The sequence below is a fragment of the Lactuca sativa genome, chromosome 9 (assembly GCF_002870075.4).
Source record: "Lactuca sativa cultivar Salinas chromosome 9, Lsat_Salinas_v11, whole genome shotgun sequence".
NCBI classification, from domain to species: Eukaryota; Viridiplantae; Streptophyta; class Magnoliopsida; order Asterales; family Asteraceae; genus Lactuca; species Lactuca sativa.
Window position 1 is genome coordinate 154,186,173 of NC_056631.2, and position 27,703 is coordinate 154,213,875.

At 33.9% G+C, this 27,703-nt stretch overlaps 1 protein-coding gene across 1 annotated transcript; it reads left to right on the forward strand.

The window, feature by feature from the left end:
• The first annotated feature begins 5,886 nt into the window (after positions 1-5,886).
• LOC111895776 (probable linoleate 9S-lipoxygenase 5) lies at positions 5,887-26,994 on the forward strand. The gene is made up of 9 exons (XM_023891841.3): positions 5,887-6,085; positions 23,512-23,801; positions 24,044-24,284; positions 24,377-24,718; positions 24,917-25,002; positions 25,108-25,215; positions 25,309-25,613; positions 25,695-25,958; positions 26,054-26,994. The coding sequence occupies exons 1-9, from the start codon at positions 5,929-5,931 to the stop codon at positions 26,805-26,807; spliced, it is 2,547 nt and encodes an 848-aa protein (XP_023747609.1). The 5' UTR covers positions 5,887-5,928; the 3' UTR covers positions 26,808-26,994.
• The last annotated feature ends 709 nt before the right edge of the window (positions 26,995-27,703 follow it).

Genomic DNA, 27,703 nt, shown 5'->3' on the forward strand with positions numbered 1-27,703 from the left:
AAAGTTGAAACAGAATATACGCAGCATTGATATTCTGTCTTCCGGGGTCTATAACTGATTCAATATCTAACCAAAATATTTGTTTTATAGTGTAAAATGAACTACAAACATCACATTGCTTGGTGGAAAAAAATCAAGTAATTCTGACGTCATATGAATGAGTTATGGACATTTAAAGAAATGGGACAGATTCAAAAAAACAAAAAAAATTGCTGAAATATAAAAAAACGCAGCATCGATATTCTTTCTATTGGGGCAGTGTCTATTTCAATATCTAATCAAAACATTTGTTTGTACAGTAAAAAATGAATTACAAAGTCCAAATTATATTTTGGAAAAACAATCAAATAATTCCGACTTCATATGAGTGAGTTTTGCGCATTTTCAAAAATGGGGAAAATATCAAAGTGGTTCCGGTTTTTAGAACCGGGTCCAGTTTTTATGAAAATGAAGAACCGGTAACCAGACCTAATGCTCATCCCTAATCCATGTCATATAGTCTTTTGACGTTTTCTCGGGTTTTTCAACGGTTCTATCTACGAAACCGATACTGTTTTTTTGCAAGGAGAAAGTTATCCATCTCTTGAGCCCAATATGTATCATTTTTGTCAGATAATGCATTGTTGACTTGCATTTGTCTAGGAGTCAGACGGGTGGAGATAAAGCGGAGATTTGTGGTCCGGTGTTTTGTTGTCATTCTTGTTTGTGGATTCTGCATCATCGACCGTGGCGTTGGTCGTTGATGTGGAAGACACCCTCGAGTACTTATTGGGGTTTTGTTGAGGTGTTAAATATCCTGATATCATGATGAAATCGATAAAAGATCACAAAATATTTATGTGGTTTCATTGATTGAATAAACAAAATAAAACCCAATATATATAGGCCACCATAACTATAAGCTAGAAACCAAGAAGTAATAAGAAAAAGACAGAAATAAAAAGGAAAAGATATCAATTCCAATATATTTAACTCAAGTTGAAGTTGTCAATAGCTCAATTAAACAATAAAAAAATAAGAGGTACAAATTTAATGAGACATACCCATACCCTCGAATATTTATAAGGAAATCATCTACTGTAATAAATGAAAGTTTTTTTTGCCACTTGACACAGTCTCATTCAATTTGTCAAATGTCATTTTGTGGTTATTTTGAATTATTTTTTATTCCACATGTCATTTTATTGTTTTTCTATTTTATTAAATTTCACATAATATTTAAATACAATAATAAATGCATATTAATTTCCTTAATGAACTTTCCTTTTAATTTCAAAATTAGTAAATTAAAGCTTCATTAATTTCCTTTATTTATTTATCTAAACTATTTGTTAAAATTTAGAGAAAAAAAGCACTTTAATTGTTATAGTTCAATATTTTTCTCATTTTTCTTATAAATTCAAACTTCTCAAATGTTTAGAATTTTATATTTAGTTTTTTCTTAAATAAATCATGTAATGCATGGGTCTCACACCTAGTTGTAAATATTTGGGAAAATGACTTAAGAGGGTAACTACCTCTTATCCGTGTTCACATATTGACAACTTCTTCTTTTTTATACATAATAAAGCAACTAACTTGTTTTAACTGTTTAAATTACACTAATATTACCGGCTAATACTTGTTTTAACCGGTAACTCAAAGGGAAAATGACTTAGGAGGGTAACTACCTCTTATCTGTGTTCACATATTGGCAACTTTTTTTTGTACATAAGAAAGCAACTAACTTGTTTTAACTGTGTAACATCCCAAAAATCATGACCAAAAATTTCGTTTTTAATTTAATACTAAAACCATAATTGTCAAACCATTAATTAAATACTCCGGCATTGGGCCCCGCCCGGCATCAGGCCCCACCTGCCATCGAGCCCCGCTCGGTATACATATATGTCTCTCTTAGGCCCCGCCTGTCTCCGGGCCCCGCCCACTAAAGAGATACAATCATATAACATGCTAACACATAAAGAAACATACTCTATTGTATGCCTGTCCTAAGAAACATACTCTACTAATAATGAGATACGGAACATCGTCCGTACTCAGCTAGTGATGAGATACGGGACCTCGCCCACACCCACCTCTCTACTAGGCACATACAAGTATCACAAATACAACAAGTATAATCTAACATGCAAACATTCCTCGGGCACCCGCCCGACATCAGACCTTGGTCTGGAATAACATACTAGCATACAATGCCTAGGGATAACCCCCGGGTCTTCCTACTCATAGACTACATGGGGTGGCATTGTGGCCTTAGACCCATTCACATAGTGAGGAGACTCACCTTGCACTGCTGAAGCCTTGGCTGGAACTAGCTGAGTAGGGACGAAGTTCCATATCTCATTATTAGTAGAGTATATTTCTTAGGACAGGGATACAGTAGAGTATGTTTATTTATGTGTTAGCATGTTATATGATTGTATGTGTTTAGCGGGCGGGGCCCGGAGACAGACGGGGCCTAAGAGAGACATATATGTATACCGAGCGGGGCCTGATGCCGGGCGAGGCCCGATGCCGGAGTATTAAATTAATGGTTTGACAATTATGGTTTTAATATTAAATTAAAAACGAAATTTTTAGTCATGATTTTTGGGATGTTACACCGTCAAAACAAGTTAGTTGCTTTCTTATGTACAAAAAATAAGAAGTTGTCAATATGTGAACACGGATAAGAGGTAGTTACCCTCCTAAGTCATTTTCCATTTGAGTTACCGGTTAAAACATGTATTAACTGGTAATATTGGTGTAATTTAAACAGTTAAAACAAGTTAGTTGCATTATTATGTACAAAAAAGAAGAAGTTGCTAATATGTGAACACGGATAAGAGATAATTACTATCCTAAGTCATTTTCCCTAAATATTTCATACTAGGTGTAAGACTTATGTATACATGAGTTCATTTTAAAGAAAAGAAATATAAAATTCTAAACATTTGAGAAATTTGAATTTATAAGAAAAAAATAGAAAATATTGAATTATTAAAATTAAATTGTTTGTTTTTCTTTTAAATGAAACAAATAATCTAGATAAATAAACAAAGGAAACTAGTGAAACTTTAATTTAGAAATTTTGAAATTAGAAGGAAGTCAATTAATGAAATTGATATGCATTTATTATTACATTTATTGCAATTATTATATTTAAATACTATGTGGAAATTAATAAAATGAAAAAGCCACAAAATGTCATGTAGAAAAAAAAATTGAAAATAACCATAAAATGACATGTGGTCAAATCAATGAGAGTGTGACATGTAGAATAAAGTTCTTTATTTATTAGGGAGGATTCGCAAGATGATCCATGTTGGGTATAAACTTGTTTTATGTTATTCAAAATTTATAAGTCTTTCGTCGCTAAATCTTATGGTTTTTAAACTATTTTTTAATAAAAATTCAACAGGGGAAGTAGCGAGAATTTATGTTTTTATTACAAGAAACTCGTCATCAAGTCCTATGAGGAATTCATACAAATTTTCTTTTTCCTGGTGTTCGACTAGTCGCTTTTCGATGTCACAAGTACACCGATTACAAGTGCATTGAGGTGTGGGAAAAACCGACAGGATCTCATCCAATAAAGATCAAACATTGGATTATAGGCAAAAACGGATGTTCCATCTTGATGTTTGTCGATTAGTTGGTTCTTCAATTCGTAAGCCCTCGGTGCACTTTCCTTCTCGAATCTTTCACGAAGGTCTGATCAGATCTTTAATGTAGTGTTCGCATACTTAAAACTGGTTCTTATTTCCTTTTCCATGGTTGTAGTAAGCCGATTCTTTACCATGACATCACATCTCATCCATGCTAGGGGTAAGGTTTCGAACCAGAACCGGTTTTCCTATATTATAAGAACCGGGAACCGCACCGCTGGTTCTAGCGTCGGCTCCGGTTCAAGTCCCAATTTTTCGGTTATGGATGACATGTTATTTTCTAGAGCTTGTAAATGATTCAATTTTTAACCAAATTATGACTTTTAACATTCTAAATTAATGTACAAACAATAAATTACATGATGAAAAAAGAATCAAGTAATTTCGACTTCATATGAGTGAGTTATGCGCATTTTAAAAGCGGGACAGATTCAGAAAAAAAAAGTTGAAACAGAAAATACGCAGCATTGATATGACCTCTTCCGGGTTTTATAATTGATTCAACATCTAACCAAAATATGTGTTTTATAGTGTAAAATGAACTACAAAAATCACATTGCTTGGTGGAAAAAAATTAAATAATTCTGACGTCATATGAATGAGTTATGGAGATTTAAAGAAATGGAAAAGATTCAAAAATAAAAAAAAAAATTGTTGAAATAGAAAAAAACGCAGCATCGATATTCTTTCTATTGGGGCAGTGTTTGATTCAATATCTAATTGAAACATTTGTTTGTACAGTAAAAAATGAATTACAAACTCCAAATTATATCTTGGAAAAAAAAATTAAATAATTACGATTTCATACGAGTGAGTTTTGCACATTTTAAAAAATCGGAAAAATATCAAAGTGGTTCCGATTTTTAGAACCGGGACCAACTTTTATATGAAGAATTAGTAACCGGACCTTATGTTCATCCCTAATCCATGTCATACAGTCTTTTGATGTTTTCTCGGGTTTTTCAATGGTTTTATCTACGAAACCGATCTTGTTTTTTGCAAGGAGAAAGTTTTCAATCTCTTGAGCCGAATATGTATCATTCTTGTCAGATAAGGCATTGTTGACTTGCATTTGTCTAGGAGTCAGGCCGGTGAAGAGTTGTGGTCCGGTGTGTTGTTGTTATTCTTGTTTGAGGATTCTACATCCATTGACGAATCTTTATAATGGCGAGGGGGGATGTGGTCCGCCCTGTTTTTTTTAGAATAAGTCCATTACTATTAAAAACTTTACATATTAGACCCAAAACAAAAAACATTGACTATGCCCCCCTGTTGTGTTATATATATATATATATATATATATATATATATATATATATATATATATATATATATATATATATATATATATATATATATATATATCCCACCAACTCATTTGTTCAAGCTCCGTCACTATCTGCATCGTCAACCATGATGTTGGTCGTTGATGTGGAAGACACCCTCGACGACTTATTGGGTTTCTGTAGAGCAGTTAAATATCCTGTTCTAATACCATGATGAAATCGATAAGAGACCGCAAAATATTTCTATGATTTCATTTATTCAATAAACAAAATAAAACCCAATATATACATGTCACCATAACTATAAGCTAGAAACCAGAAAGTAATAAAAAAAAAAGATAATTTCTAGAAAGTAATAAAAAAAAAAAGATAGAGAAATAAGAAGGAAAAGATATCAATTCCAATATATTTAACTCAAGTTGAAGTTGTCAATAGCTCAATTAAATAATAAAATATAATTCATTTTGTTTTGTACAAAAGAATACCAATAGGCTATGATATTTATATAAAAAAAATGATCATTAAAGTTAGCCGCGTGTTCAAATTTCCATCACTAACCAACATGTATACTTTTTTTATGAACGACGAGCAAAAAAAAAGGGTCAAAATCAAATTACAAGAAAAGTTTGATATAAGAAAAATACACCAAACAGCAATTGATTTTTGAAAATTTAAACCTACTCTTAATATAAAAAATGTACAAATAATATATTTTATTGGTGTTTTTCGCTACGAACGGGTATATAAATACTAAAATTTATTGATATTTCCGTCCAATACAAACTGAATGAATTTAAAACTTTATTTTATTTTTTCAAACTTAATTTATTAAATAGTTAAATGAATGTGTCCCTACTAACTTAATACCTTATATCATCATAAATCCCTTTTTTGTCTGCACATAGCAGCTAGGGTTTCCCAACCTCTATATATTCCTACATCAACGTTGTCTACTTGTCTTCCTAAGCAAACAAGCTTCCTACGCTAACAAAATGAAGACGATCAATGGGAGAGTGGTGTTACTCAAGAAAAATGTGTTGGATATCATCGACTTGAGTGCATCGGTTCTGGATCGACTTCATGAGCTTGTGGGGAAAAACGTCACTCTGCAACTTATCAGTTCTCATGCTTTTGATAATCAATCCCCAGGTTCGACTTCTATTATTATACTAATATTATATACTTTTTGTATGTAGAGTTAAATCTACGAGTACTTTTATTTGATTAACTTTTAGTTTTTTGAGTAAATTAATTATAACCAATTAACCATTTTAAAAAATTCTTCAAACAACAACCATTTTTTTACATATTTGTCACGTGTATTCACACTAGTAGTCGATATGTTTGGTGTTAATATTTATCAGCTACCCTCTAAAATCTCAAACTAAAACCTAGAACTAGAAGTGCCCTTTTAGAAGGGGATTGTTTTCAGCTACGATCATTTTTTTATAGTGTTGTTGAAAACTCATATAAAATTTCCTTATCTTCTTCTACCACATCCTTCTTGCATTTGAATGTATGACCAGACACACAAATCCCAAGTAGACACAATATACGAGATGTTCTTGTTAGGTTCGATATTTGTCTTACAGATGTAGAAGATGTCAATCGTACTGATTTTGAAATTCACAGCTTTATTTAAAATTTTGGTAGAAGTCGCTTTTACGTAAGATGCCCTTAGTTGTATTGGTTGAATTATTAATGATATTCATCATAAATTAATTTTACTCTCCTATTTATTTCACCACACACATAGCTTTTGCTTCAAACATAGTAAAAACATTATGGTGGGGATGATTATTGAGTATTGACAAAGAAAATCTCAATAATGTATTATTCAGTATTGAATTATAATGTTTATTATGGGTCAATATTACGATTTTGAAAAAAAAAAATGTATAAAAGTTTGGCAAGAAAATGTGATCGGTTTCTTAAATAAATAAATATTGAATAAAGTTAGTAGCCAAGTAAAATCTGTTGGTACAAAAACCAATCAATCACAATTCAATTGTCACGCAGCATTTATTGAATAAATAAGAGGTAGTTGAAGTTCAACATATTTACAAATATGTCGGTACTAACTTCTAAAAACAGCATTTTCAAACGAATTTTGTCCATTGATTGAGAAGATCAACGAAATTAAGCGCTTCAAAAGCAATTTTTGTTTGTGTGATTAGAATAATTTTTTTGTTTGTTATGTTTTTTTTTTTTTAATTATTTATTTATAAAAGTAGCAAACACATTTAAAGTGACATTGGTGGTGTAACTTTGGAAGTAAACATTCAAAAAAGAATCACCTAAATTTAGAATCTCACAAGGTTCAAAATTAGGCACGTATGGTCATGGATTTTTAAAAATTTTAAAGGAATTAGAATATAAATTAAAGTAAAAATTGTGTTTTGGATGAGAAAACAAAAGAAAATGAAATCGGGCTAAATAAACATCCAATTTTACTAAAAGAAACCGTGTAATCAAAATATCGAAACTAGTTGTATGTTTAAGTCTACATAAAAATGTAGTTTTAAGAGTAGAATATAAAATGTGTTAGCTGTTTTTAAAAAAATAAATATGAAATAATCAAGTATTTATTACTTTTTAATTTTTAATTAATAATTACATATTTTATATTATATAATTGACAAATATAAATCAATATATAAACACAAAATTAAAAAGTAATACAATACCTACATATTAATTATTCTCTATAGTCATAAAAATGTTTTTTTTTATATTTCTGACTTATTTATAAAATTTCATACTTGACTTATACATAATACATATGTTTTTATTATTTGGTTAGGTGTGAGAACAGTGTAATATACAGATTAATAAAAAAAATTATCAACGAGTAAACATTAAGCATTTTGAAAGCAAATTTTGAAATAAATACAAACAAAATGATAAATAAAAAAGTAATTCAATTTATATTAATAAAAAAAATCTATTGACATATTTTGAATGATTGTGTTGAATTTTAAGATGTAAGAATTAAACATTTTTAAAGGAAACTTAAAAAAAATACAAACAAAATAGTAAAAAAGTAGGTAATTGAATCTATAATAATAATAATAAATTATTGATATATTAGAAATATAATTGTTATGACTCATGAATTTTCAAAGATTTATTTGAGTACAATATTATATGTCTTATTGTTAAATTTATCATTGTCTAAAATTAATATTTTTAGTTCATTTTTAGAGGTAACTTTGGACAACACAACATAAAATTATCTATAAGTGAGCATTGCATGTCTAAAAATAACAGTTTCGATAACAACTTTCATTGATTCTTGTTTATTTTCACCACAACACATACAACCAACGAAAATTATCTTCTTTGAAATGTGAAAGAATTCTTTTATGCAAAGACATTCTTAGAATAAATGTACAGTTTCATATATTACTTCTACAAATTATTTCTATTTCTATAATACGCTTGCCCAACTACATGAGAATATGACACGTGTCAGAATGAATCTTAGCATATTTCCTTAGCAAATTTCAATAGGGATGACAATTTATGAAACGACACGGGAAAAATATACGACACGAAATGAAATTGGGACGAAACTGCAATTTGAATTCGTGTTTGTGTCGTATTCATGTTAACTGTAAAAAACATGATATCGTGTCGTGTCGTGTTCGTGTTCAAAAGTCATCATTAATTTACACGATTTAACAGTTCTTTATAGTGTTTTTCATATTTGTCGTGTTATATTTAATAAAATATTCATTAAATAAACTAGTTTTTAGTATATGTTATCTTTGTCGTGTCGTGTTTGTCGTTTTTAAATTTGTTCATTTTCGTGTTAGTTAAAAAAACACGACATCATGTCATGTCGTGTTCGTGTTCCATAAAACCTTGTCGTGTCGTGTCGTATCAAACAGAAACATGAAACGATAGCACGATTTGTCACCCCTAGATTTCAACAAATTAAATAAGTTAAGAGTGTTTTAAAATTAATTTTATTTAATTATAAAGGAATAATTCATGTTTACTTTGGATTAATAAAATTGATCGTCCTAATAAGTATTTTATAATAATTGTAAATGAATAATTAGGTGTTTCTTTTGTAATAATATTTTTTATAAACAAGTTACATTTGTTAAAGAAGTAAAAATAAAAGTAGCTAAATTAAAAAATATACATAACATCTAAAAATAAATAATTGACATGTCTTTTAAGAGTCGGGAATAAAAAAATATTAATAAATTTATAGGATCGAACATGTTAAATAATAATGAGAACTTGGTCACTTGCTTAGTTGATTACGTAAACATATATTCGTGAAATGAGCACTCTTCGAAGTTATTTACACATACTTAATGGTTTTCCTTATTTTGTTTATGCTATTCATATAAATGATATAATATCGGCAAATTCTTTAATTCATAGTATTCTAAATTAAAATCAAAGTGATTTCCATATAGAATAAAATACAGTGGACAAAATGATTTCCTTGATTACGTGATAGAGATATAAATTGAAAAGTCATTGATGAATGTACACATAAATATAGGAATTCATAAACCGATTGTCACCGTTTATATTTTAATTTATATTTATTAATATATTAATGAAATTAATCAGGGTGAAGCCAAAATATTATTTTAAGATGTTCCTTGTAAATTAGTTAGAAAATATATATATATATATATATATATATATATATATATATATATATATATATATATATATATATATAGAGAGAGAGAGAGAGAGAGAGGGGGGGGGGGGGGGGGGGGTGGGAAGGAAAGGGAGAGACCATTGATTTTGAAGGTTCTGAAAAGTAAAATTGGGCCCCTCTACCAGTGAGTCCTAACATGAGAAACTTAAATAGTAACTAAATTATTTAAAATAAAAAAATAAAATTTTATAAAAATTAAGGGGCATAATATATAAATTTCTAAAGATGTGATTTGTTAAAGAATTAAAGGATTGGTTAAATTGTGAAAATGAAAGTATAAATAAGTGCTTAAATTTTAAAAAATTTGCCAACAAATGAGATCGATCCTAAGTATCTTAAAGGTGCACGAACATGTCTACAAAATTTAAGGGTGGGTCTTATCTGACTTCGCCCGTAATATTAATTATAACGAGTTGACATTTCGATAAAAAGAGAATAGAAAACATAAAAATGACAAGTGGATATATAATTTAAAAAATTCTCAAAAAATGATATATATCAAATTCAATGAGAACATGACAATTAACAAAAATAATTTAAATTTATTAAGTTAGACTAGTTGTGAGGCCCATTTATTATATGAGTTATTTCAAAAAATAAAATATTTAATTATTAAAGTTGAAGTGTTTATTTATCTTTTAAATTTAAACTAATAATTTAAATAAATAAACAACTAAAATAATTGAATTCAATTTAAAAATTTAGAAATTACAAAGAAAGTTGTATTAATAATTAGATATACATTTATTACATTTAAGTATTATATAAAATTTAATAAAATAAAAACAATCACAAAATAACAACCGATATAATTTAATATAAATTTACCACAAAATAACATATGACATAATAGATAAGATGACGACATAAAATTATTTTCATTTATTATGAAGAATTGTGTGAAACTCATGACTGAGTCTTACTTTCGTTTTGAAAAATAATAGTTCTTTTTTTATTTTTGGTATCTTAACATATTTTCGAAATAATTGTTCAATGATTCAATAAAAATATTCATTTTCTTCTTATTTAACACACTTTAAAATAAGATACATGCAATGCACATTTTTTTAATAAGATACATGCAATACATATTTTAAGACTCGTGGGACCACATGATTTCTATTGATTTCAATTTGCTTTCCAAGCTATGTTAAAGAACAATAAAATTTCAAACATATATTTTTTGGTATATAAGAATAATAACAAGTAATATATTAATGTATTAGTTTTATTAGTTTAGTGGTTTTACAAATATTTGTTTTAAAGATACCATAATATATTTTAATTTGAAAGTACTTAGATAAGTGGACAAAAGACAGTATCATGTTTTTTTTAAAAAGAAATACAGTATCATGTTTGTTTGGTGTAAAATAAAAGACTTCTAAATAATAAAAATATGGATAAACGGTTTTATAGCCTATTGAACTTTCATCTTTTGGTTGAAATGGTTATTTTCTTTTTTGTCTTTATCGGGGCAAAATGTGGGTTTTGTCCGGTTCAAGTGGACATTTTAGACAAATAAAAGGGGTAAACCGCTTATAACTATCCTCATGGGATGAACACCTTGACTTTCTTAGATTATATCTAAACCCAATCTCACCATCGTTGTCAATCTCCAAAACCTTGTGAGCAATGAAATCACACCTGTCTTTCTATCCAAATTCATGTATCAACTATCAAATACGCCATCACACAAACAGTAACTTCTAAATTGTAACCCAATTCATACCACAAACCTCCTAGTTCCCAGCCCAATGAAGTGTGGTAACTGAGTAGTATGAATCTCATAGCATTGGTCTTCAATAACAATTGGTACAGACAAATGATTTTCCAAGGCGGAAGCTTGTGAGGAAGTGACACATGTAAATAAGCCTCTAAAAACTATGTCATATAAATGAAGGATTATAGGATAGTAGTGAAATCATCTCTGCCACATTTGTTTCTAGCCTCCACCATCGTTGTCTTCACCACTCATCATTTGAATAATCGTCATCTTGTTTCTAGGGCTTGTAAGTGAGAATAGGGTTGAGGTTTCCATGTTCATAATTTTATTTTCAGACTTAAAAATCTATATTCTCATATTATGTCATGGGATTGTGTTGATTTTTTGTTTTGAACGTCAGTTTCCAAGTTTGTTTGATGGTGAAATTGAAATTGTGGTTGTTCATGATTGTAGTTGATGATTAGGATATAGATGGTGGTGGTGGCTGATAATAGTAGTTGATGGTGGTTTAAGGTGGAAGGGATAAGAAGTGGATGTTAGTGGTGTTGAATGTTGGTCATGCATGGCTATTTTATATAATAACATGGTCATTTATATAATAACATGGTCATCTTGCTAGTTAAGTGGTGCTAATAAAAGGTTACTTCAGGTTACATGTACCAAATAACCACGTCATAACCTACCTTATGACCCTTATCAAGTGAGATAAATAGTTTAGGAACTATTTAAATAAAAAATAGAAAGTTTGATGAGCTACATTTTCATTTTCCCTAAAAAAAAATAATAAACACATCAATAAATAAATATGTAACGACCCAAAATACGACCGAAATTTTTTTGTTTAATTAATACTAAAGATATCAACCGTTTATAATATATCATGAAATCGTTCGTCATAAATCCCGAAAAGTTATAATAGATGTGTCATACAAAAGAATGTATCAACATAACATGATAACTGAAATAAATTCCCAGGACAAAGCTGAAACTATGGTGTGTGCAATGTCATCATCCTGAACTCTTCCCTTTGCTTATGGAAATACCTGAAACCAAAATTGAACTGTAAGCACAAAGCTTAATGAGCTCCCCCAAACTACCACATATCATACCATAATACAGATAGCACATATTCGGCCCCGCCCACTACATCGTGCCCCGCCCGACATTAGACCGAAGTCTGGAATAACTTGGGCCCCGGATGACATCAGACCGAAGTCCAGAATAACTCGGGCCCCGCCCACTACATCGGGCCCCGCCCGACATCGGAAAACTGAACAACGCTGCCCCAACATCCAAACTTCCATTAACCAAGGACATGTGCAAAACTCGAACCTGCAACAAACAATAATTCCACAACCAACAATGATCAGAATGACCAACGATCGAGAATGCATTGAGAACTAACTTAATGATCCAATACACTACTGAAGAAAGCCCATGTGGAACTAAACATACCAACTTTGAAGCAGATTGACAGATTAACAACTACCCATCCTAGACTATAAATAACAATCTATGAAACGAACTGAAAAATACCTCAACAACCGATACTCAACCCGCGCGACCCAAATGCATCTTGATGTATTCTTCGATGTTCCCGTCTTGACCAAATCCCTAACCAAAGTCTTGTATACCTGAACTGCAGATTCATATGACCCATTATTCCGAAACCATAAACTCGAACAGCTCGATGATCCTCCAAGCAGAGTACCTAGTTCTCCCCTACTTAGTGTTTGAACTACCACCAACTGGTGTTGCAAGAAGACTAAATCTCAAACCGACTCACCCACATACATACCATCCTTGACCCTTGGAATGTATAACACAACATAAGATGATCTTCTAGATAGAATCCAACCAAACTCAAAGAGATTTCGAATCTCAAACGGAGACCCCAGAACTTCCCAAGCATAACCACCCCTATCATCATGAATCTCATGCAGATGCACAAGCAATAATGATGACAGTCCATTCATAGCACCGATTCTCTATCTAGGAACAAGTGGACTGCCACACACATCGCCTATAAATCCCACTCATCACTTCATCATAGGAATCATTTATATACACAAGAGGCATCAGTCTCAAGATCAGGATAAATTAGAGCCAACAAACTTGTCATTCCCGATTCACATCCCCCGATCACCTGAAAAAATCAACTAGCAACTAAATTAACTAAATTCAAAGAAACCAAACCCTTAATCTCATCTTAAGGCCACTGTACGAAGGTGGAAGAGTATAACACCCATCAAATATAGTGACATCCCACTCCATCTGCCAATCACTCGGCCTTTGGTTGCTATCCTCGAGCCAATCTTCACAATCACTTCCTTCTTGAGTCATGTGACTCATCCGACACTACCTCGAGCAAGGCCCCCTTGAGACCTCAAAATGAACTAACTTAGGTAGGTATGCACCAATCAGTCTCGAACCAACATGGCCACTAAGGCCCAACCAATCACGAGACCCATCCTCAGTTTGAACAACCATAACCGAGAAACTGATAAGGATGGAAATACACTACAATGTATCATGGTGCTAAACCATACCATTTACCCTCAAGCAGCTTCTTAGAATCATCAAAATTTTCCGCGATTCAAGTACTAAGCATGTGCTTTCAGTAGTACGGGCCCAATACTACCTTCCACATCTATCCATACTTTTCTCAAGAATAATTTTGGATCCTTTAGGTAAATACTCATTTCAACTATCGTCCAATCCAATCATATACCCGATCTCAAATTAATACACGTCGCTAAATTGTGTACCAATCCCTCTAAGGCACTTTCTAGGCTCTCCTAGGATTCCCACCTCACCCTGCCACCAGCTACTGAAGAACCACTACTTCAAGAGTACAATTACATGCAACAAAACTTAAATAATCTTTCGAATCAAAGACCTAACCCTACAACGGTTAGACTCAAATGAGAGTTGCACAATAGGTCCAAATCAATTATTCTAGAATTATTTAACCTTTACCGTATGTAACTTAACATATTCATTTAATAGTTAGCTGTCATCAATATGGGTTCCACAAACCACAAATCAAGCAGCATTCGGAAAATAACACTCTATAGGCCACAAAACATAAAAAGCCATCCTCCAACTAACTTACTTCTGTGATGCTAGGAACTTCTACCAGCACTGCTAATTGCCTTATGCATGCAAGTTATACACAATACAAGATCAAATAGACCGTTGAATAAATGATTCTACTCCAGGACTACAACCAGATGAGGAATAGGAAACAAGGCTAAATTAGTCATTCTAGGGTTGTATGATCCTAACCGTATACAAATTTTCAAACATACAATTAGCAATCAATTCCACAAACTTAGATTCCAAAACTAACATAGCATCCAGTTCCTCCTATGCTACAAGACATCACGAATCAGGGTACTCTATCATGCAATTCCTGAAGGTATCCTTAGCCTTATTCTAGCATGCAAACATTCCATACCATATAACATATCAACATGTATGGGTATTTTGGGAATCACTAACTTGATCTCGGCTGATTGCATGCATCACACTCTTTCCTTGCATAATATTTTAAGAAAATTTTATTTTATTTAAAAAATATTACCAATTCCTCAGTTTGAGTCCAAACACACCCGAGAGTGTGTCCGAATCCCTCAAACCAAGGATCCGATACCAACTTATAACGTCTAAAATTTCAAACCATACTATTCATTTAAAAATAGAAGTATTTACTCAAATTACAACTTCAAAGATATATATAAAATCATTAGATTCAAAAAGATTTATTAGAGTATTGACAAAAGTTATTATGTTCAGAACTCTCAAATGGATGCGATGCAATCAGACAATGCTCCTCCTTTATTATAAGAAAAACATGAAAATATTCAAACAACAAACCGTAAGCACAAACTTTAGTGACTTCCCCAAAATACCATATACAACATAAATAAATAACAACATAGTTGTATCAGGTCCGTTACAAACCCGGGTCCGTAACGACCCTGCATCCATAAGCCTAAATCGACTTCATTTGGTTTTTATCATCCCTAATCCATAATAACTTCGAGCGCAGATCGGCTCCATTGAGTCCATATCAACTCCGAGTACATAATGACTCTGAGCCCATATTAGCTCCATCCATACAATATACAATTATACCAACAATAGTCACATATACACATGCATCCTACAAATGCAATTCAGAAGGCCAATATTGATGCCTTCGACCTATGAGTATAGTGTAAAGACTCACCTAAAAGACTCAACAGAAGGCTAACAGCTACCTCAGAAACACAACAACCTACCTAAACTTCCTAGAGCCAAACCAAAACCATCCCTTAGTCGCATACTCAATTCTACCCGAGTTTGACCAAATTAAAACTGGTCAAAAAGTCAATAGTTAAGTCAACTCAGATGACCTCTACGTCGTGGCATTTCCTTTTCCACGTCGTGGACATGTCCAAACAAAATAGACACGATAAGTCTCGCAATCACGCCGTGGCCTTCCTTCGCCACACTATGGTCTTCAGTTTGAAAGAATTTTCTTCAATAAGAGCTTAATCCATAAGGACCAAAGCTAAAATCATCAGATCTGATTCCTAGTAGCTTCATAATGGATAAAGTTTCTAACTTTATTTATTAGGATGGTCCAAAGCACCAAGATCTAGACTTTATGTCTCAAGCGCACCCAAAAATGCATCTTTCTCTACTAATCCATTAAGTCCAAGTCTCCAACCTTCAGATTTGAATCAACATGATGTTTATATAAATAAATTTCCAACTTTATGCGTAAAAACTAACAAGCTTTCAAGATGAAAACTTTAATACACCAAAATAACCTAAAGGACCAAGATAACTTTTATGGCTAAAAGGGAAGACAAAATATCACAAATATCCTAGTCCATGAGGTCCAAGAAGCATTCTAAACTGATCAAAAGATGTTGGAGTCCATTCAACTCCAAGATCACCCACAAAGTGGACCGAAAGTGCCAAAAACCCCAAATGACAAGATCTAAAGAATTAGATAGCAAGATTAGAAATTTATACTCACAATAGTCTAGAAAATGTAGTGTCTTTGATGGATCTAAACTTGAGGCATCCTTCGTTGCAACCAAAAGACCATTCTTGATCATTAAACTTCATGAAAATATCATAAAAAGCATCCAAAAGAGGACATAGGAGAAAAGAGAAGCTCAAATGTTAAAGGTGGAGGGTAGGGTTTCTCCCTAGGGGTTTAGAGGTCTGGAGGCTGATAAAACGTGTGAAAAGTCAGAACCTTACACTTAAATACGTTGAAAACCCTTAAAATCATGGGCTTTGGCCTGAATGATTGCCATGTCGTGGCAATGTTCGCCATGCCATGGTGATAGTTTTCACCAAAATCCACCTCAACTTCAAACATCCATAACTTCTTTGTTTCAACTCCATTTTCGGCGATCTTTATATCTACATAAAGGTACCGACGAGCCACACACTTCTATCTAGTTAGTTTTAGCTTAATACTTGTTGAACTAAAAATCATAATCCATGTAAGAAGCCTAACATATAAAATTTTCCATTTTACCTTTTAGCTCCAAAACACAAACTAATGGCTTAGATTACATAACCAGTATTATCAACATGCAATAAGTTCTAAACCCTATTCCCTTGAAACCCAAGGCCTTTACTCGATCCATTTATTGTCCACAAACTTGAAATAAGAAATTTCTCGAGACAAGATGTTACAACTCTCCCCCACTTAAACTGAATTTCGTCCACGAAATCCGTCTTGGTTATAATCTCTGAAAACAACGCCAACAAATTCTAGTAGATCCCTCTAACCACTTTGATATTAAGACATATATACAGAGAAGTCAAGAGATCACTTGAAAACCCACAGCTACCAACAAACATCCTAAAAACTTGAAAATACTCAACCAAAACCATTATCTTTCTCTACCTAATGTAAGACCCAAATCACAACGAAAACCACTCATAACGGAAAAGTTCTCAAAAAATGGAATTACAAACTAATTCCTTCAATAAACTCCCCAAAACCAGAATCCTATTAGTTTAAACTCCAAACCCATTCCCTAATACTGATGATCGTCTATTTGTCGTACCTACCCTTAGTCCCTGACTAGGGACAACACCAACCATGCAAAAAGAAAACTCAAAACACACTGATCGTGAATTTGAACGACTCTCACATCCAAAAATTGTGCCCAAAAACCTTAAATACACACTTGACTTCCTAACAAGTCATCACCAACCTATTGCCCCCATCAACATAATGTTGGTCAATCGAATAATCTCTTGTTGCATCCAAATCCCCCATTAGCTCAGGTGTACAACCACTTGACAAATCATTCGAGACATTAACAACGAACTTCATGACCTGAAGTTTCAGATCCAATACCTATCTTTGGCAATCAACACTTAATAAAAGTCCACAAGCAAGCAGAGACACACAAATGAAAACATTCAGCAAGAGACTTCCGATGCACAACCAATACATCAAACAAAAACTTTTACTATCCACATGCTCCAAGCCTGTTGGTCACTGAGTTTCCTAACACCTTGAAATGTCCCTACACCTAATCATGCCAATAAGACTAACAAACCGAGACGTAAGAGTCTCAATCAAATGAATACCAAATCCCACCCATATGATTTACACAACCACTGGTTTACGATACATTGTGACACCATCTAACAACTAGGACGATAAGCTCATGGTTCCACGCTGATCTTTCCATTATTCCATAACTGTCTTGAAGACTCACGAATAGCACCTTAGGGTCTAAATGTACTCAAACATCAACACACCGATTTGCAGGAACCCAATCGACATTCCTCTCAACATAACAAGAGTCGTCCCTTTCCATGACACACAATTCCTTTCACATATTAGGTTGCTACAAATGCAAAATCAAAAGTGAACATGGTCACACACAACCAGAGAATGAGATAGGCGTTGTACTCTTGTTCCAATTCAAAGGTTACAAACCAAATAAGAATCATACAAATAAATTCGACCCAAGTGTTCTTAAGCTATCTTAATTGGTCCACATATAACTCCTCCTCATGACCATATTTGATGAACTACCACAATATACACCCCAAGGGATACACACAGTGTTCTAAAAGGCGTGCCATGGCACGCGCCAAGTCGCGCCATGGCGTGAGGCGTGGCTTTGATGTTACAAAAAGCTTCATAACGTTGCTGTTAGGCGTGGTGCGTGGCAAGGCGTGATATTGCGCGCCATGGTGCATTATGGCGTGTTATGGCGCGTGTTTTTTCATTTGAGACACAATTTTTTCTCTTTGTTATGTCTTTTCAAATCCGAGATACAAGTATTGTGGTTTTTGTTAACTTTTTATTATTAGTTATTGATCCAACACTTCTAAAAAGTAGTTATATTTAATATAAATTTATATTTATGTGGTAATATAATTTTAAATTAATACAAAATCGCCGCCTTACATCATGCCTTGAAAAACGCCATGGCTCGCCATAGCTCGTTAAGCTTGAGGCTTGGCCTTGCCGCCACACCACGCCTCACGCCATTTAGAACCTTGGATACACATAGCCATCCCTAGATCTACTACATTGCTCCTTCCTCATAACCTTTCCCAAATGCTGAACTACTAGTAGATTTAACTAGATGTCGAACCTCAACTGTTAGCAAAAACATCCTAATTAATAACTGAAACAAGATCATACACCTTGGTTGAATAAATCCCAACAATACACTTCTAGATCAATCCAAATACCAACCCTGCAGACACGACATGCAAAAATTGTTTCTAAATAGATCTAGAGTCACACTTGGAAAACTGAACAACGCTGTCTCAACATCCGAACTTCCATTAACCAAGGACATGTGCCAAACTCGAGCCTGCTACAAACAATAATTCCATAACCAACAATAAACGAAATGACCAATGATCGAGAATGCATTGAAAACTAATTCAATGATCCAATACACTAATGAACAAAGTCAATGTGGAACTAAACATACAAACTCTGAAGCAGATTGACCGATCAACAAATTCCCTTCCTAGACTATAGATAACAATCTAGAAAACGAGCTGAAAAATCCTTCAACAACTGATACTCAACCCGCGCGACCGAAATGCATCTTGACGTATTCCTCGACGTTACCGAAAGGAACCATTGGCTACAACAAGCTCCTTATCTAACAACTTCGTGTCTTGAAGACAGCTCTTGGATTCCAGAACACATACATCTGATGGTAACTTGCTCTATACCCCCGTCTTGACCAAATCCTAAACCAAAGTCTCGCATACCCGGACTGCAGATTCGTGTGACTCATTATTCCGAAACCATAAAGTCGAACAACTTGATGATCTTCCAAGTAGAGTACCTAGTTCTCACCTACTTAGTGTTCGAACTACCATCAACTGGCATTGCAAAAAGACTAAATCTCAAACCGGCTCAACCAGATACTTACCATTCCCGGTTCTTGGAATGTATAACACAATGAAAGATGATCTTCCAGATAGAGACCAACTAAACTCAAAGAGGTTCTGAATCTCAGACGGAGCCCCCTGAACTTCCCAAGCATAACTACCCCTATCATCATGAATCCCATGCAGATGCACAAGCAATAATTATGACAATCCATTCATAGCACCGATTCTCTACCTAGGAACAATTGGACTGCCACATACTTCGCCTTTAAATCCCCAACCATCACTTCATCATGATAATCATTAATAAATACAAGAGGCATCATTCTTAAGGTCAGGATAAACTAGATATAGCAAAGTTGTCATTCCCAATTCACATCCCTTGATCACCTAAAACAATCAACTAGCAACTAAACTAACTAAATTCAAAGAAACCAAACCCTTAATCTCATCTTAAGGCCACAACACCATAAGAATCCTCTTGTGAATCCCCACACTGCCATACTTGCCGCCAAAACCGCAACTGTCGAGCCCTATGCTAGGTCGACATCCCAAGTTTGAAAATCACAAGTCTGGCCTCTCTTTCCTCTGAACACGAAAAGCTGGAAGAGCATAACCCCCATTAAATATAGTAACATCCCACCCCGTCTCTCGGCCTCTGGCTGCAATCCTTAAGCTGATCATCATAATCATTTCCTTCTTGAGTCCCACGACTCATCTGGAACTACCTTGTGCAAGGCCCCCCTAGGACCTCAAAATTAACTAACTTACCTAGGTCTACACTAATCAGGTCAATCTGACATGGCCACTAAGGTCCAACCAATCACCAGAACCATCCTCAGTCTGAAAATCTATAATCGAGAAACCGATAAGGGTGGAAATACACTGCAATGAATCATGCTGCCAAACCATACCATGTACCCTCAATCAGCTCCTTAGAATCCCTAAAATTTTCCTTGATTCTGGTACTGATCCTGTGCTTTCAATAGTACGGGCCCAATACTACCTTGCATACATATCTGTAATTTCCTCAAGAATCGTTTTGGATCCTTTAAGTAACTACTCATGTTAACTACTGTCCGATCTAATCATGTATACCTTCTCTTAAATGAATACGCATCGCTAAACTATGCACCAATCCATCTAAGGTACTTGCTAGGTTGTCTTAGGATTCCTACCTCACCCTGCCATTAGTTGCTGAAGAACCTCTACTAATATCAGCTATATACTCCATGAATACAATTATATGCAACCAAACATAAATAATATTTCGAATAAAAGACCCTACCCTACAACGGTTAGACTCAAACCAAAGTAGCACAATAGGTCTAAATCAATTATTCTAGAATTATTTGACATCTATAGTATGTAACTTAGCATATTCATTTAATAGCTAGCTCTCATCAATATGGGTCCCATAAAGCACAAATAAAGCATCATTCAAGCAGTAATACTTTATAGGCCACAAAACATAAAAAGGCATTCTCCAACTAACTTGCTTCTGCGATGCTAGGAACTTCTGCTAACACTGTCGGTTAGCTTATGCATGTAAATTGTACATAATACATGATCAAATAGACTGTCGAATAAATGATTCCACTCTAGGACCATAACCAAAAGAGGAACAAGAACCAAGGCTAAATAAGTCATTCTAGGACTATATGATCCTAACTGTAAACAAATTTTCAAACATACACTTAATAATCAATTCCATGAACATAGATTCCAAACAGGGTGTTACAACTCTCCCCTACTTATATTGGATTCTATCCTTGGAATCCGTCTTGGTTAGAATCTCTGAAAACATCGCCAACATATTCCACAAGCTCCCTCTAACCACTTCGAAATCAAGGCATCTATAGAGAAGTCGAGAGATCACTAAAAAACCCACAGCTTTTGAAAATACTCAACCACAACCATTATCTTTCTCTGCCTAATGTAAGACCCAAATTACAGCAAAAACCACTTCATGCGGAAAATTTCTCAAAATCTGGAATTACAAACAAATTCCATTAATAACTCCCCAAAACCAGGAACCCATCATTTTTACTCCAAAAACCATGACCTAATATTGATCATCGTCCATTTGTCGTACCTACCCTTAGTTCCTGACCCGGAACACCACCAACCATGCAAAAAGAATACTCAAAACACACCAATCGTGAATTTTTAAGCATGATGTTACAACTCTCCCCCACTTAAACTAGATTTCGTCCTCGTAATTCGTCTTGGTTAGAATCTATGAAAACAACACCAACATATTCCACAAACTCCATTTATTGTCTAGTTTAAGTGGGGGAGAGTTGTAACATATCGATGAGTAATCCATGAAAGAAGGTTAACATATATTTTTCCCATTTTACCCTTTGGCTCCAACACACAAACCAAGGGCTTAGATTACATAACCAATATTATCAACGTCCAATAAGGTCTAAACTCTATTTTCATTAAAACCAAAAGCCTTTACTTGATCCATTTATTGTCTACAATCCCGAAATAAGAAACTTCTCGAAACAGGATGTTACAATTAAAATAAAAGATTGCGGGCTATTAAGGAACTCAACCAAATTTTCATGCCTACACACGAGTATCATCAACATTTAACTAAAAAACAATAAGTATAAAATCTAATCACAAAACCAAAATCCAATCTCAAAAACAATTTTAGAAAACTAGAAATAGAAACTTACTGAAGGAGGGCGGGCTAAGGGGGAGGGTGGGGGCTAATAGATGGTAGCGCTAGAGGTGGAAAAGGGCAGCGCTGAAGCGGAAACATGGAGGAGAATGGTCGATATTTGAGAAAATGGTTGAAAGGGAGAGCTTTTGTCGATGTGATTTCATGTGAGGGGAAGCATAACCGATTGTATAAAGGTGAAGCCAATTATCTGTCGAGAAGATGACGGTCGGAGATGATCTTGAGGCTTCCGTTTAGGAGTTGGGTAAAGGAAACCCTATAAGGTGGCTGGTGGTATCGATGGAAAAATTACGGCGAAGCAGATGTATGAATAGAAGGGAAAGAGAGAGAAACCAAGATACCATAATTATAGGACGTAGTTAAGATTAATTAATTAATTTATATATTAATTTAAAGATATATCCTTATTCAAGTATTCTAAAATAATTGGCTTAAAATGAGTTACACATTCACACAATATATGTTTGTTTACATATGATACCATCTCAAGAAAGGAGAAGCTATTACAAATCACACACCACAAACAGAATCACAAAATCTACGCAAAAGAAAACAGAAGCACCAAGAGACCAAAATGAAAACCGCCAGACCTCAAAGGGAAACCAAGATGAAAATATAACCAAATGAAGCAGCCGTGAGATATCTTTAGAGCAATACCCTGAAGCAAGTGAAAAGCCGACCACAAGGGTAAACAGATCATCACTTCCACTATCTTCAGCTGTAATTTTCCATGTAGCCACACATAAGCAATAGACCAGCATCAGAAAAATGGTACCTCCTCATCAGGGGCAAAATAGTCCAAAATGACCAACTGCTTACACATACGACAGGGGCAGGGGCAACTTAGACAAAATCAGTCATTCAGTTGTATGAATACGCCATTCGGTCCAATTGCTTACACCTCGAAATTTATAGCTACCAACAAACCACTTACACATATCAAATAGTCTTTTTCAAACAAACCCTAAGCATGTGTTATAATTTTATGTTGGTCCAATTGCTTTTGCTTTTTTCCTTAAAGATAATGCATTGAATAAAAAAATTATACATATGCATTATGTTTACAGAAAGGAACTTGAAAGGGAAGGTAGGGAAGCCAGCGAGGTTGGAAGATTGGATTACCACTATTACCCCTCTGACAGATGGAGAATCCACGTATAAAGTAACATTTGAATGGGATGAAGATACAGAAGTGCCAGGGGCATTTCTTGTCCAGAATCATCACCACAGTGAATTTTACCTCAAAACACTCACACTAGAAGATGTTCCTGGACATGGACATGTACATTTTGTCTGTAACTCGTGGGTTTACCCTACAAAACGCTACAAAAAGGATCGTATTTTCTTCACCAATAAGGTATAACCTAAAACACGGCTTTCTTTTCTTTTCTTTTTTTTTTTTTAATAGCTGAACGTATTGATCTTTCTATTTTGTAAGTAACTTGTATTGGTAATGGTGATCATTAACAAAAGTGTTGTCTGTATCTCGTCGGACTTGTTGTGTTGTTTTAGAATCAGTGTGTTGTTTGACTATTATAATAGAAAATTTATGTCTTTATTTACGTATGATAACTTTTCTACATAAATCAAATTATACAGGCATATCTTCCTAGTGAGACACCTGAATTTCTACGTTCATATAGAGATGAAGAGTTGGAAATCTTGCGAGGGGATGGAACTGGGATGCTTGAAGAATGGGATAGGGTTTACGACTATGCTTTCTATAACGACTTGGGAAATCCCGATAAAGACCCTGATGATGCACGCCCAGTTCTTGGAGGATCTTCGGAGTATCCATATCCTCGTAGGGGTAGAACAGGAAGACCACCCACCAAATCAGGTCCTTATAACATGAACCTATTAAAAAAGATTCAATTCCATGTCTTAAACACATGTTTTGTAAACTAATATCTTGTTTTCATCTTGTAATAGATCCTAATACTGAGAGTAGGCTTCCACTTCTTATGAGCTTAAACATATATGTGCCAAGAGATGAAAGATTTGGACACTTGAAGTTATCTGATTTTCTTGCTTATGGTCTAAAATCCATCGTTCAGTTCCTCCTCCCCGAGTTTCAAGCTCTATGTGATACCACCCATGATGAATTTGACTCGTTTGAAGATATCTACAAGCTTTATGAAGGAGGATTCAAGCTTCCTGGAGGTCCTTTACTTGATCGTATTCGAGAAAACATCCCCTTAGAATTGCTAAAAATAGTTCTTGAAACAGATAGTGATGGAATTGCAAAATTTCCGAAACCACAAGTCATTAAAGGTATACATGTCCTAAATCAGCTAAACCTTACAACATCTTTTGTTATCAGACATAATATAAGAAAGTAATAGCTAAGTAAATATCTTTAATAAGATATAAACGATAAACAACTTTGTAAAAACAAGATTATTCTTATCAATATATTGTAATTAATGATTGTTACTAACACATAAGTAAATTTGGATGATTTGTTTCCAGAGGACAAGTCAGCTTGGAGGACAGATGAAGAATTTGCAAGAGAAATGCTGGCTGGAGTCAATCCTGTTAAAATCTGCCTTTTAAAAGTAAACACTAGCTTAATTACGTGATTAGATATATATATCCTCCACACCACAACAGAAATGTTGTTGATGTTCAACCATGATTCAGAATTCTTTTCGATTTTGCAGGAGTTCCCTCCAACAAGCAAGCTGGATGTCAAAATTTATGGCAATCAAAATAGTTCGATAAAACCACACCACATCGAGAAAAACCTAAATGGGTTAAAAGTAGATGAGGTAAGATCGATCATTCCAAAATCGAATCCAATCAAGATGGCGTTGTTTGTTACTAAAGAATAAAAGATAACTTCAATATGTTTTTTTACTTAGGTTTTGAAAGCAAATAGGTTATTCATACTGGATCATCATGACTCATTGATGCCATACTTGAGGCGAATAAACGCAACCACGAACAAGATTTATGCATCAAGAACTTTGCTCCTGTTACAAAATGATGGAACTTTAAAACCATTAGTAATCGAGTTAAGCTTACCCCATCCTGATGGAGATAATCTTGGTGCCATTAGCAATGTTTACACCCCTGCTGAAAATGGAGTGGAAGGCTCCATCTGGAAGTTGGCGAAAGCATATGTAGCAGTTAACGATTCTGGAATTCATCAACTCATCAGCCACTGGTATACTAACAGAAACTCATAAGGAACACTTTATATAGACTAGTGCTTATATATTTTAACCATGTCCTTTATACTTCACAGGTTGCATACCCATGCAGTTGTTGAGCCATTTGTGATTGCTGCAAATAGGCAACTTAGCGTACTCCACCCTATTTATAAGCTTCTCTACCCTCATTTTCGTGATACCATGAATATCAATGCATTCGCTAGGCAGATATTGATCAACGGTGGAGGCATCCTTGAATTAACTGTATTTCCTGGAAAATATTCTATGGAATTGTCTTCGGTGTTGTATAAGGATTGGGTTTTTCCTGAACAAGCACTTCCAGTGGATCTTGTCAAGAGGTAAGTATTTAAGAGGAAATCATGCTAGATATAATACTTTTGTAAGTTGTTATTAGTCGTGTAAAATTGATTAAATTTTGATTAATGTAACTTAGGGGAATGGCGATTGAGGACTCAGATTCTCATCATGGACTTCGTCTACTAATCGATGATTATCCATATGCGGTTGATGGACTTGAGATTTGGTCAGCTATCAAATCTTGGGTTGAGGATTACTGTAAATTCTACTACAAGAACGATGATATGATTCAAAATGACACAGAGCTTCAATCATGGTGGAAGGAACTGCGAGAAGAGGGACATGGTGACAAGAAACACGAGCCATGGTGGCCTAAAATGGATTCTTGTCAAGAACTGATAAACATCTGCACTACATTCATATGGGTGGCTTCTGCTCTTCATGCCTCTGTAAACTATGGGCAATACCCGTATGCTGGTTTTCTCCCTAATCGTCCAACTCTAAGCCGTAGATTTATGCCAGAACCAAATACTCCTGAGTATGATGAACTTAAAGAGAATCCTGATGATGTTTTCTTGAAAACCATTACTCCACAACTACAAACGCTTCTTGGGATAGCGCTAATAGAGTTATTGTCAAGGCATTCATCGGATGAGGTTTACCTTGGACAAAGAGAGTGTCCTGAGTGGACAATGGATGCAGAACCTTTGAAGGCATTTGAGAAATTTGGGAAGAAGCTGAAAGATATCGAGGAAAAGATTGTAAAAATGAACAATGATGAAAAGTTGAAGAACAGGATTGGACCAGTTAACGTTCCATACACCCTACTATACCCAACGAGCGAAGAGGGACTTACTGGGAAGGGAATCCCTAATAGTACGTCCATGTGAGATGGGTTTAGCAGTATGTTTATAACACATGGTTGAATAACAAAAAAGAAAATCGGACCCATGTCCTCGATTATAGTATTCTGTTAGCCAATTGTTTTCGTCTCGTTTGTTGGTGTGAACTCTATTTGTACTTATAATGTGTGTTTCTATAAGAATAATGAAGCTATTGTATTATCGAATTCTTGTATTTCTGGATGTTTTGCAACTCGTTATTAAATATTTACTTATTTTTATAGTTGAAGAAAAAGTCAGCAAGCATCTCCAATATTGGTTCTACCTCTACACCATCAAACACACGCAATTTTTTTTCTAACTATTAAGAAGGATTAAATATGAAAAAAATTATGTGATACCCTTTTATTTCAAGCAATGTGCTGCCCAGAATGCAACTTTTCTGAAAGTGTTGAAGTTGACTGTGATGCGTCAATACTAATCCTTTCCTTTTATTCAACCTCTTTTTGTTGATGTTCTGTTTATTTTTACGTATGTAAGTTCCAAGAATCGAACCAATTGATTAACCGGTTATTATTTGGTTATAACATCCCATATTTATTTAGGACCGTTTCCAATTTATAAGGGTTATTATATTTGAGTAACATTAAAAAAGACAAAATTGCAAGATTGGTCCCGTGGTATTCAAAAAGTTTTGTATATGATCCAAAAAGTTTCCAACTTGAATGGAAGGATAAAATCAAAGTTTTTCTGGGTTTTTGTCAATTTGAAAAGTCGATTTCACTTATTTTTTTATTTCCTTTTTTATTTTCTTTATTTATTTTGGTATTTAAATAATTAAAAATTAAAAATAAAAAATAAAATTTCACCCAAGCCCCCTCTCTCTCTCTCTCTCTCTCCTCTCTCTCTCTCTCTCTCTCTCTCTCTCTCTTCTCCTCTCTCTC